This window comes from Carlito syrichta, unplaced genomic scaffold (genome assembly GCF_000164805.1).
Source record: "Carlito syrichta isolate Samal-C Ts95f unplaced genomic scaffold, Tarsius_syrichta-2.0.1 Scaffold304639, whole genome shotgun sequence".
NCBI classification, from domain to species: Eukaryota; Metazoa; Chordata; class Mammalia; order Primates; family Tarsiidae; genus Carlito; species Carlito syrichta.
In genome coordinates, this window is record NW_007248735.1 from 41,257 (window position 1) to 54,614 (window position 13,358).

General features: G+C 45.7%; 1 protein-coding gene across 2 annotated transcripts in view; it reads right to left on the reverse strand.

Annotated features, from left to right (window-relative positions):
• NUP210L (nucleoporin 210 like) overlaps nt 1-13,358 on the reverse strand; it is a 125,762-nt gene that overhangs the window by 36,615 nt on the left and 75,789 nt on the right. For both annotated transcript variants that reach the window (XM_008060522.1, XM_008060521.1), the window contains exons 24-29: nt 13,059-13,121; nt 11,894-12,073; nt 10,267-10,347; nt 10,047-10,178; nt 3,704-3,862; nt 240-331 (exon numbers count right to left, since the gene is read on the reverse strand). In XM_008060522.1, coding sequence (XP_008058713.1) covers nt 240-331; nt 3,704-3,862; nt 10,047-10,178; nt 10,267-10,347; nt 11,894-12,073; nt 13,059-13,121 — 707 coding nt within the window. The remainder of the gene's footprint in view (nt 1-239; nt 332-3,703; nt 3,863-10,046; nt 10,179-10,266; nt 10,348-11,893; nt 12,074-13,058; nt 13,122-13,358) is intronic.

Sequence of the window (13,358 nt, forward strand, 5' to 3'; positions counted from 1 at the left end):
CTGGAACTACAGGTGTGCACCTACCACGCCCAGCTAATTTTTTATTTATTGTAGAGATGAGATCTCCTCAAGTTTCCCAGACTGGTCTTGAACCCGCAGGCTCAGGTAATCCACTTGCCTATGGCTTCCCAAAGTGCTGGGATTACAGGCTGAGCCACCGAGTCCGGTCCTATGTGCAATTTTTTACTGATATACTTAAAGCTGGAACTTGGCTCTTCCTTATTTTCTCTTCTCCTTACCTGTTGGTATGGAGTTTGAGCTGAGAATTCATAGGCATCAGAATCTGCTCAGGTTGGCACTCTGGAGAGAAAAGTTGGAGTTTTTCAAACACCTAAAATGAGAAAATAATGTTTTCCTCATTCTGGAAAACAAAGTATGACCTTTCCTCACATATGGACTTCAGTATAATCCCAAAGGGATTTCATGCTAATAAATGACAACTACAAGTCAGGGGTCTTTTTTGCTTTTGTTTTTGTTTTTGAGTCAGAGTCTCACTCTGTCATCCAGGCTGGAGTGCAGTGGCATCCTTATGACCACCACAACCTCAACCTGCTAGGGTCAGGTGATCCTTCCACCTTAGCTTTCCAAGTAACTGGAACCACCGGTACATGCTACCACACCGAGTTAATTTTTTGATTTACTGTAGAGACGAGGGCTTACCAAGTTGCCCAGGCTGGTCTCGAACCCCTGTACTCAGGCAATACTTTCGCCTCCACTTTCCAAAGTTCTGGGATTACAAGCAAGAGCCACCATACCTGGCTTTGTCTAACTTCTAATTAGTCTAAAATCTTTCACAATACTCCTTTTCAAAATGAACCAGGCACTTAAAATATATCTAGGTATTCGAGAATATATAACCTAATATTAGCCCCCCTTCTAGCTATGAGGGACTGGACATGTGGCCAAGCTTACACTTGCCACATCCTCTCTATTACTTAGATATTAGGTATAAAAATAACTGAAATTTATAATTTTAGCTCTGATAACCTGAAAGGAGATTTAGAAACAAAGAATCTAAATATTAAATTAGCAGGATGCCATTAGGTCTTCCATCTTCTAGTAAAGTGCTCTTTACAGTGAATCAGAATCAGAGAACTAAAGCTAAAATAAAGAAAAAGACTAAACTTTATTTTATTTATTTAGATAATTTTTTTTTTTAATTGGCGTCTCACTTAGTCGCCCAGGCTAGAGTGCAGTGGAACACGCATGGCCACCGCAGCCTTGAACTGCTAGACTCAGGCAATCCTTCTGCCTCAGCCTTCCACGTAGCTGGAATTACAGGCACGTGACATCACACTCAGCAAATTTTCTGATTTATTGTAGAGACGAGGTCTTTCCAGGTTGCCCAGAATGGTCTTGAATCCATGGGCTCAGACATCCTCTCGCCTCAGTCTCCCAAAGTTTTCAGAGGGTCTTACAGAGAAAGTTAAAACTACATTTAAGAAAATGTAAGGCCAGGCGCCATGGCTCACACCTGTAATCCCAGCACTTTGGGAGACCAAGGAAGGCAGACTATGTGAGCCTAGGAGTTCAAGATCAGTTTAGGGAACATAGCAAAACCTTGTCTCTACAAATAATAATAAAATTTAATTTTTTCTTTTTTGATTTGGAGTCTCACTCTGTCACCCAGGCTGGAGAGCAGGGTCATGCTCATGGCCACCGCAGTCTCAACCTACTGAACTCAGGTGACCCTTCTGCAGCCTTGCAAGGAGCTCAAACTACAGGCATCACCAGGCCTGGCTAATTTTTTGATATATTATAGAGATAAGGTCTTGTCAGGTTGCTCAGGTTGGTCTCGAATCCTTCGGCTCAGGCAATTCTCTTGCTTCCCCCTTCCAAAGTGCTGGGATTACAGGCATGAGCCACTGCACCAGGCTTTAAACATTTTTTAAAAAGAAAAAAATGTCAGGCTTGGTGGCTCAGCCTGTAATCCCGCGCCTTTGGGAGGCTGAGGTGAGTGGATTGCCTGAGCCTGTGGGTTCGAGACCCGCCTGGGCAGCAAGACCTCATCTCTACAATAAACAAAAAAATCAGCTGGGCGTGGTAGCGCATGTCTGTAGTTCTGGCTACTTGGAAGGCTGAGGCAGAAGGATCGTCGGAGCCCAGCAGGTCGAGGCTGCGGTGGCTCTGCACTCCAGTCTGGGCGAAAGAGTGAGACTCCAACTCAAAAAAAAAAAAGAAAAAAATTTGCTGGACACAGTGGCTCAAACCTGTAAGCCCAGCACTTTGGGAGCCCAAGGTGAGAGGATTGTCTGAGCCCATGGGTTTGAGACCAGCCTGAGCCACATGGTGAGACCTTGTCTTTACAATCAATCAATCAATCACTCAATCAATAAGCTGGGCATGGTAGTGTGCACCTGTAGTTCCAGCTACTTGGAAGGCAGAGGAGGAAGGATCACTTGAGCCCAGCAGGCTGAGGCTGCAGTGCCCATGAGCGTGCCAGTGCTCTCTAGCCTGGGCAATAGAGTGAGACTCTGACTCAAAAAAAAAAAAAAAAAAATTAGCTGTGCGTGCTGGCATTCGCCTGTAGTTCCAGCTACTTGGAAGGTAAGGTGGAAGGATCGCTGGAGCCCAGCAGTGGGCTGTGAGTAGCTGTGAGTGTGCCACTGCACTCCAGCCTGGGCAATAGAGTAAGACTCCAACTAAAACAAAAAAAGTTAAGGCCGAGGTGAGAGGATTGCCTGAGCTCATGGGTTCAAGATTAGCCTGGGCAACTCGCTGAGCCCTTATCTCTACAATAAATAAAAAAAATTAGCTGGGTGTGTTGCCTGTTGTTCTAGCTATTTGGAAGGCTGAGGTGGAAGGATTGTCAGAGCCAAGCAGGTCAAAGTTGCAGTGGCTGTGACCATGCCACCACACTCCAGCCTGTGTGACAGAGTGAGACTCCAACTCAAAAACATTAAAAAAAAGAAGAAAATTAGTCCTAAATTCAGAGGCAGAGTAACTTACTTGCCCCACACAAATGGTAATTTGTCTTTTGAATTCTAAAAACAATAGGGCTACTTAACTTTTAGTCTGAGAACGTCTGTAGAAACTATTCACACTCTTACACCTTATTAGAAATTAGGATTATGTTTCATTCTACCTGTGAATATACCTAAATGGACTATATAATAGTATCTAATAATATCTATGTTAGGTGGGGTGGCTCAGAAATGAATTGCTCTCATATCCTGTGTCCGTTGTATGGGGAGTTGAAGGGAGTGTGAGTGTTGCAGTTTCTTTTTTTTTTTTTTGAGTTGGAGTCTCACTTCTTTGCCCAGGCTGGGGTGCAGTGGCACACACGCTCATGGCCACCCCAGCGTCAATCTTCTGGGCTCCAGGGATCCTTCTGCCTTAGTTTTCCAAGAGGCCGGAACTGCAGACACGCCCTACCATGCCCAGCTATTTTTTATTTTATTGTAAAAACGAGGTCTCGCCAAGTTGCCTGGGCTGGTCTTGAACCTGCGAGCTCAGGCAATCCACTCACCTCAGCCTCCCAAAGTGCTAGGATTACAGGCTGAGCCACCTACCCCTGCTGAGTTTTCTAATGTCAATATCATATAGACGTAATTAGCAGGAATAACAAAGATCTAGGAACTACAAACCTGTTCAGGAATCCCTCTAGCATTTTCCATCCAGACTAAGCTCTTCATGGATGATGAGAGACTACAACTTTCTTTTCCTTGATATACAAAAACAAGATTTAGGTTTGGAAGCTTACCAGAATCTGAACTTCATCAGAGAGTTCCAACAAATTTCCCTCAAACTGTTCAGAGGAACTGTTTATACAGCGGACAGTGACTTTGATACTGGTTCGGCCAGCTGCTTTTGTGTGGACCACCATGGCAAAGTTATTCTCTGCTGGGAGCTGTAGAAAAACCTAGACAGTGAGAGAATAGATAAGACATATTCATGAATATGAGCTGGACTTATTGGCTCACGCTTGTAATCCCAAAACTTTGGGAGGCCAAAGTGGGAGGATCACTTGAGTCCAGGAGTTTGAGACGAGTCTGTGCAACATAGCAAGACCTTGTCTCTACAAAAAAAAAAAAAAAATTAGCTGGCTTTTGTGGTGCACACCTGTAGCCCCAGCTACTTGGGAGGCTGAGGTGGAAGGATCACCTGGGCTCAGGAGGTTGAGGCTGCTAAATAAGCCGTGATTGTGCCACTGCACCCCAGCCTGGGCAACAGAGTGAGACCCTGGTTCAAAAAAAAAAAATCTTGAACAAGCACTGTTTTCTTCTCTTTTTTTATTTTCTTAAAGCTTTTTTTTTTGGACATGGTCTTGATCTGTAGCCAGGCTGGAGTGCAGTGGCATTATTATCATGGCTCAAGATAACCTCAACTCTTGGGCTCAAGAATCCTCCCAGCCGGGCTTGGTGGCTCAGCCTGTAATCCCGCGCCTTGGGAGCCTGAGGTGAGTAGATTGAGGCTGCGGTGGCCGGGAGTGTGCCACTGCACTCCAGTCTGGGTGACAGAGTGAGACTCCAACTCAAAAAAAAAAAAAATCCTCCCATTCGTGACCCGCCCAGGTAACTTGGTGAGACCTCATCTCTACAATAAATCAAAAAATTAGCCAGGTGTGGTAGCGTGCGCCTGTAGTTCCAGCTACTTGGAAGGCTAAGGCGGAAGGATCTCCGGAGCCCAGCAGGTTGAGGCTGCGGTGGCTGGGAGTGTGCCACTACACTCCAGTGTAGGCGAAAAAAAAAAATCTTCCCACCTCAGCCTCAGCCTCCTAAATTACTGGGACTACAGGTGCAAGCCTGGCTAATCTTTCCTTCTTTGTTGTATCAAAAAGGAAAATGTATGTTGGAAGTATCTTTTTTTTTTTTTTTTTGAGTTGGAGTCTCACTCTGTCGCCCAGACTGGAGTGCAGTGGCCTCTTCCGGCCACAGCAGCCTCGACCTACTGGGCTCCAGCGATCCTTCCACCTCAGCCTTACAAGTAGCTGGAACTACAGGAGTGTGCTACCACGCCCGGCTAATTTTTGATTTATTGTAGAGATGAGGTCTCGCCTGCCCAGGTGGGTCTCGCCTGCCCAGGCGGGTCTCGAACCCGCGGGTTCAGGCAATCCACTCACTTCAGCCTCCCAAAGGCGCGGGATTACAGGTTGAGCCACTGAGCCCAGCTGGAAGTATCTTTTTAGAAGAACTAAAGGAGCTGGGTGCAGTGGTGTGCACCTGTAGTTTCAGCTACTTGGAAGGTTGAGGAAGGAGGACTACTTGATCTCAGGAGTTCAGGGCAACACAGTGAGACCCTATCTCAAAAAAACAAAACAAAACAAAAAAACCCTAAAGTACAAGAGCTTATTTTCTTAGTTGTTTCTTTTCACATTACCAGAAGCATAGTTACCCTTAAAATAAACCTCTGTCTGCAGTGTTGAACTAATTCTGGCAAACCTTCCTAAGATTCTTTCTTATATTACCGCAAAGACAATTCACCGATAAAAGAAGAACGGACATGACGGAAGTGGTTTCTAAAATGGGTTCAGACAGTCGAACTTGAGAGGGAGAGAAGCAAGGCAATCTATTCATGGAGTTCAGGGTGGCGGCAGCAAGGAAGGATGAGGTCAAGAAAGGGAAGCTCCTGTTTTAGAACTATGCTAAGACTGGCTGACCATCTCCCCACTTTCCTCACTTATCATTCAGTCTAGACTCAACAGGGAGGACTAGACCTTGACAGACTTCTTGTATTAGGGAAGGCAGGGCCAACACTAAGGCAAATATTAAAGTAGGGACCTGTCTACCTTTCAGCATTCATTTCATGTCCTAACTCCCCTGCCTTCTTGCTGGTCACAACCCTCAAAACCTTCCTTCCAGATAGCTTGACTTACAATAAAGTTCTATGTTCCAAAATCACTTTTCATCCTTCTCCTACACGAAAACTCCCAGGTCAGGCACAATGGCTCATGCCTACAATCCCAGCACTTTGGGAGGCTGAGGTGAGAGGATTGCCTGAGCCCAGTGGTTCGAGACCAGCCTGGGCAACTTGGCAAGACCTCAACTCTACAATAAATCAAAAAATTAGCTGGGCATGGTGGCACGTGCTTGTAGTTCCAGCTGCTTGGAAGGCTGAGGTGGAAGGATCGCCTGAGCCCAGCAGTTCGAGGCTGCAGTGGCCATGAGTGTGCCACTGCCCTCCAGCCTGGGTGACAGAGTAAGATTCTGATTCAGGGGGGAAAAAAAAAAGGAAAACTCCCATTTCCTTTGTGCTTGCAAGAGTCTTAGGCTAAAGCACAAGTAGTTTATAATTGCTTCATCCAAGTGACCCTCTAAATGGTGGCAATTCCTTGTTGTAGGAAATCTATCTTGTGGGGCATGAAGACTTTTACCCATTTCATTATCCAGTTTGCCTATGCTGGGTCTAAGACAGGAAAATAAAATATCTGTGTGGCTCTCAATTATTTCTTCTGTTAAGGAAAGGAGTGGTGCTTTAGATAAGAGAATTAAAGGAAGGAAGAAGTAGAACAGAGGCTAAGGCCTAGGCCATTCCCACCTTTCACACACCCCCATTTGCTATTTAAGCAAAAAGCCAGCTGAACGCAGTGGTTCAAGCCTGTAATCCTAGCACTTTGGGAGGCCAAGGCGAGAGAATTGTCTCAGTCCGGGGTTGGAGACCAGCCCGGGCAACTTGGTGAGACCTTGTCTCTACAATAAATAAAAAATTAGCTGGGCGTGGTAGTGTGTGCATGTAGTTCCAGCTACTTAGAAGGCTGAGGTGGAAGGATCACCTGAGCACAGCAGGTCGAGGCTGTGGTGGCTGTGAGTGTGCCACTGAACTCCAGTCTGGGCAACGGAGTGAGACTCCAACTCAGAAAAAAAGAAAAAAAGCCAAATCCCTACGCTAAATTGTATCACTAAGTATAGTTCCATTTCACCTCAATTGCAAGTGTAAGCAGGCTCTCAGACATCACTGACAGATAGAAGACATAACCACCAGCGTTTTTCTAAATTACAGATTTAGAAATATTTTTGGAAAGATTACAAATAGATTTTTTTTTTTTTTTTTACTTTTTCCAGATTTCTCTTTTCTTTTTGGCAAACTCCAAAAATATCCTCCTAATTCTAGCTCCTGTAACCCCTATGTTCTCTCCCAAGATCTAACATTGTTTGTTCTTATGGGAACTGAATTGTGATGTACTGAGTATCCTGGCCCCAGATCCCTTCTTCCTCAGTTAAAGCCAAGACCTAGGAAATTGCCACTGTCTTCAGACCACCTTGGGTATGTTCCATCAAACTGATCAGATAATAATGCTGTGAACTAGGTAAAAATTTGTCTGTAGCAAATGGTACATAGTTTGCTTTACTCTCTCTCTCTCTCTCTCTCTTTTTTTTTTTTTTTGGTCTATTTCAGATTTCAGTATAAGGCTTAATGCTATGAGCAAGATCACATCAAAGCCATTTGCAGGCTCACCTGTAATCCCAGCACTTTGGGAGGCCAAGGCGAATGGGTTGCCTGAGCCCCTGGGTTTGAGACCAGCCTGGGGAACTCAACAAGACCTCCTCTCTTCAATAAATCAAAAACTTAGCCAGGCGTGGTAGTGTGTGCACCTGTAGTTCTGGCTACTCGGAAGGCTGAGGCAGAAGGATCGCCTGAGCCCAGCAGGTCATTGCTGGGATGGCCGTGAGTATGCCACTGCACTCCATCCTGGGTGACAGAGTGAGACTCCTACTCAAAAAATAAATAAATAAATAAATAAAAATAAATAGCCATTTCCAGAAAAATAAACCCTTTTTTGCTCAAGCAATGCTCCTGTCATAGCCTCCCAAAGGGCTGGGATTACTGGCACGAACCACCACAATTTAAGTTGCACTGTGAACTTCCTAGATGTTCATCCAGAGAATTACTGAATTGGGAGGAGCCAGCACCACCAGATACCAAAGGGAGCTGTGGAAGTGTAGGATAATTAATTTTCCTTTTTTTCACAAATTATTTTATTATTTATTTATTTGTTTATTTTTAGTTGGAATCTCACTCTTTTCACCAGGTTGGAGTGCACTGGCACACACAGGCTACCACAGTCTCAATCTCTGGGCTCAGGTGATCCTTCTGCCTGTATTCCAAGTAGCTGGAACTATAGGCACATGCCACCACGCCCGGCTCATTTTTGGATTCATTATAGAGAAGACATCTCGCCAAGTTGTCCAGGCTGGTCTTAAAGCCCTGTGCTCAGGCAATCCTCTTACTTCTGCCTCCCAAAGTGCTGGGATTACACCGTGAGCCACTGCGTCCAGCTTATTTTTATTTTTTTAGAGATGGGGGTCTCATCCTGTTGCCTAGGCTGGAGTGCAGTGGTGCAATCGTAGCTCACTGCAGCCTCAGACTCCTGAGCTCAAGCAATTCTCCCACCTCAACCTTACCAGTAGCTGAAACTACCACACCTGGCTAAGTTTTGGGGTTTTTGTTTGTTTGTTTGTTTGTTTGTTTGTTTGTCTTTGTAGAGATGAAGTTTCACTTTGTTGCCTAGTCTGGTCTTAAACTCCTGGTTTCAAGCAATCCTCATGCCTCAGACTCCCAAAGTACTGAGATTACAAGCATGAGTCAACTTTTCCAGCCTAATTGTCCTTAAATTTGTCACTGATATAAGGCACCTAGTCCAGAACCAGCTGCCAATTGGTGGGCAACTACAGGCCCATGGCACCCTGGAACCTGACATGCTTGCCAAGGGGATACAGTTCTCTAGCTCCCAGAAGGCCCAGGAGCCTGCTCAGCATTGCAGTGCCATCTACAGCCCTCTGCATCCACTTTTTTTATTGGTTTTTTTTTTTTGAGTTGGAGTCTCACTGTGTCGCCCAGACTGGAGTGCGATGGCCGGGAGCCTCGACCTGCTGGGCTCCGGCGATCCTTCCGCCTCAGCCTTCCAAGTAGCCAGAATTACAGGCATGCACTACCACGCCCGGCTGATTTTGTGATTTATTGTAGAGATGAGGTCTCGCTGCACAGGCGTGTCTCGAACCCACGGGCTCAGGCAATCCACTCACCTCAGCCTCCCAAAGGCGCAGGATTACAGGCTGAGCCACCGAGCCCGGCTTTGTTTTTTTTTTTTTAATTTTTAAATTTTTAAATTTTTTTTGAGTTGGAGTCTCACTCTATCACCCAGATTGGAGTGCAGTGGCCGCTCCCGGCGCAGCCTCGACCTGCTGGGCTCCGGCGATCCTTCCACCTTAGCCTTCCAAGTAGCCGGAATTACAGGATGCGCTATCACGCCCGGCTGATTTTTTGATTTATTGTAGAGATGAGGTCTCGCTGCCCAGGTGGGTCTCGAACCCGCGGGTTCAGGCAATCCACTCACCTCAGCTTCCCAAAGGTGCGGGATTATAGGCTGAGCCACCGAGCCCGGCTCACTTTTCTTACTGCTAATGTCAATCATCCATCATGCAGCACAAACAAGATTATGAATATAATTAAATGTGTTTCTGAACATGAGTAAATATATTTAAACTCTACACACAATACTTCATATTCATAACGTGTTACTTATGTAACATAGTCATCTGTTCACAAATGCAGTATTATTACAGCATCATATAACAAATATATTACTAAAGGAATAATTGCTTTTTTTAAAAATCAGGGCCTCATTCTGTTGCCCAGGCTGAAGTGCAGTGGCACAATCATGGCTCACTGCAGCCTCAACCTCTTATGCTTAGACAATCCTTCTGCCTCAGCCTCCCACCACCACACCCAGAATGTTTATTATTTTTTGTAGAGCTGAGGTCTCACTATGTTGCCTAGGCTAGTCTCCAACTACTAGGCTCAAGGAATCCTCCCAACTTGGCCTTCCAAAATGCTGGGATTACAGGTGTGAGCCACTGCACCTAGCCAAAGATTGCTTTCAAGAGCTCTTTTCAGCAAAAAAAGTTTAAAATCATATAGTATTATCTGAGTACTCAAATTTAGATTTTCATATGCTTTACAGGTTTTCAGAGTTCAGAGAGCAATAGAAAAAGTTGAAAAGTAGATATTGCATAATTTAGAAAGTACTTGGTCAAAAACTTATGATGAAATAAATACATTTAAAATCAGTATCTCTAAGATAATATAATAAGCAGGTAAATTCATACCTCTGAATGCCTGGGAACTAGAGCCAATACATCCCTTTTGCTCATGGACCAGTGGAATGTGAGTCCAGGGTTAGCATTGCTGAAGGAGAAAGGGGTTTGGGTACTGGTCACTCCCATTACATAAACTGGCATCTGAAAAGAAAAAGGGGTATTGTGTTATATATCCTGCCCAGTGGGCATTATCAGAACAATGAACCCAGAACAGAGCCCTCATACTGACCTCAGTAGCTGTGATGAGTCGAGTTGCAGCTGCAAGGATCCTAACAGCCCTTAGCTGAACAACTTCAATCTGCACCTCATCCTGCTCAACAAGGTAGAGAGCAAGCATAGCCTGAGAGGGTGGTTTCTGACAGAGATGTTTCTGACAGCTAGTTTGTTGTTGCTTTTGACTTCAATAAAAAAACCTTATACAAGCCGGGCTCGGTGGCTCAGCCTGTAATCCCACACTTTGTGAGGCTGAGGTGAGTGGATTGCCTGAGCCTGAGGGTTCGAGACCCACCAGGGCAACTTGGCAAGCCCTTATCTCTACAATAAATCAAAAAATCATCTGGGCATGGTAGCGCGTGCCTGTAATTCCGGCTACTCAGAAGGCTGAGGCGAAAGGATTGTTGGAGCCCAGCAGGTCGAGGCAGCAGTGGCCGCTCCCGGTCTGGGTGACAGAGTGAGACTCCAACTCAAAAAAAAAAACAAACCTTATACAATAGATATATTTGGTTTTTGTTTGATTTTAGAGACAAGATCTTGCTCTGTTGCCCAGGTTGAAGTGCAGTGATGCAATTTTGGCTCAATGTAGACTCGATCTCCTGGACTCAAGCAATCTCCCCACCTCAGCCTCCTGAGTAGCTGGGACTACAGGTGCAGGTCACCATACCTGGGTGGTTTAAAAATTTTTTTTTGTAGAGATGGGGCCTTACTATGTTGCTCAGTCTGGTCTTGAATATCTAGGATCAAGTAATCCTCCTTCTTCAGCCTCCCAAATTGTTGGGGTTACTGGCGTGAGCTACTGAGTCCAGCCTGCTTTCGTACTTTAAAGAATTTTTTTTGAGTTGGAGTCTCACTCTGTCGCCCAAACTGGAGTGCAGTGGCCGCTCCCGGCCACCGCAACCTCGACCTGCTGGGCTCCGGTGATCCTTCTGCCTCAGCATTTCAAGTAGCTGGAACTACAGGTGCACGCTACCACGCCTGGCTAATTTTTGATTTATTGTAGAGATGAGGTCTTGCCAAGTTTCCCGGGAGGGTCTAGAACCTACGGGCTCAGGCAATCCACTCACCTCAGCCTTCCAAAGCTCTGGGATTACAGGCTGAGCCGCAGAGCCCAGCTAGAATTTTTTTTTTTTGAGTTGGAGTCTCACTCTGCAGCCCAGGCTGGAGTGCAGTGGCATGCTCCTGGCCACCGCAGCCTTGACCTGCTGGGTTCAGATGATCCTTCTGCCTTAACCTTCCAAGTAGCTGGAACCACAGGCACGCACCACCATGCCCGGCTAATTTTTGATTTATTGTAGGCATGAGGTCTTTCCAAGTTGCTCAGGCTGGTCTCGAACCCATGGACTCAGGCAATCCTCTCACCTCCGCCTCCCAAAGTGCTGGGATTACAGGCTTGAGCCACCGTGCCTGGCCTAAAGAATTTCATAAGGATAGGGACCATGTCTTACAACAATGCCAAATACTCTGTTGGTTTTTCATTAAAGATTACGCATTTTCCATGCCTGCTTAATAGAATGCAAGTGAGGGGGATTAAAAGGGTTTTCCTGGGGTGTTGACACCTCCCTCATCAATACCCCCTCCCAACTCCCCAATATGGTTCCCACATAGAAGAGTAGAAGCAGAGCAGAGCAAAGATTCAATACCTGGGAAAACACAATGACTTTGCCAGTGTCTTCATTTACTGTCTGGATGGTGCCATGGACCACAGCTGTGCCAACCACTTTCCCTGTAACTTGCCCCCTCCTATTAACAACAGCCACGGTCTGATTACTGATGGAGAAGTGAATGATAGACTGGGGCTGGGGGCCACCTTCAGACATTACCTAGAATTTAAACATATCATTTTTGTTTTAGTCAGAATCTCAATCTGTAGCCCTGGCTGGAGTGCGGTGGCATGCTCATGACCACTGCAGCCTCAACCTGCTGGGCTCAGGTGATCCTTCCGCCTCAGCCTTCCAAGTAGCTGGAACCACAGGTGTCCCATCACACCCGACTAATTTTTTTTTTAATTGCAGAGTCCAGGTCTTGCCAAGTTTCCCAGGTTGGTCTCAAACCCTTCAGCTCAGGTAATCCTTTCCCCCCACCTCCCAAAGTGCTGGGATTACAGGCGTGAGCCACCATGCCCGGCTTAAACATACCACTGAATGCCTGGAACATGGGGGAGAAGTCATATCTCTTTTGCCAACATTCTGTCCAAGCAACTTGACTTCACCTGCCCCCACTTCCTGAGCAGTGTATCTCATATCAACTCAAATGCCAAATAAATGGGAGTGCTGTAAATGATCCATGGGACTCCAAGAGAGCATTCATATGATGTACATCATGAGTCAGGGAAAATACTACTCTTCTTTTTTTTGTTTTTTGTTTTTTTGAGTCGGATTCTCACTCTCACCCAGGCTGGAGTGCAGTGGCACACTCACAGACACCATAGCCTCAACCTCCTTCCGCCTCAGCCTTCCAAGTAGCTTGAACCACAGGCGTGTGCAAGCACACCCGGATAATTTTTTGATTTATTGTAGAGATGAGGTCTCACCAAGTTGCTCAGGCTGGTGTCGAACCCCTAAGCTCAGGCAATCCTCTAGCTTCTGCCTCCCAAAGTGCTGGGATTACAGGCATAAACCACCACACTTCTCTTCTTTATCAGATCAAGTTGTATATGGCTGAGAGTAGGTAACAGGTGTCAACAGGAAGAGGGGTGTGTGTGTGTGTGTGTGTGTGTGTGTGTGTGTGTATGCATGCACTAGAGAGAGAGAGAGAGAGAGAGAGGAGAAAAAAAGGTAAATCTTATTTTTCTGTCTTCACAATCACCTGCATCATGTTAGTTGGAATCAGTGTCATTTTCTCTGGAACAAGTCTGAATGGTGGAAACACCTTGAAGGAGAAAACCAAAAAGACAATGGTGAGTAGCTAGAGTACATTTCATAACAAATCATCATGATCTTATTCTTTTTTTTTGTTTTTTGAGATGGAGTCTCACACTGTTGCCTAGGATGCTGGCACACTCATAGTCACTGCAGCCTCGACCTGCTGGGCTCAGGCAATCCTTCTACCTCAGTCTTCCAAGCAGCTGGAACTACAGGCATGAGCCACCATGCCTGGCTTCTTTTT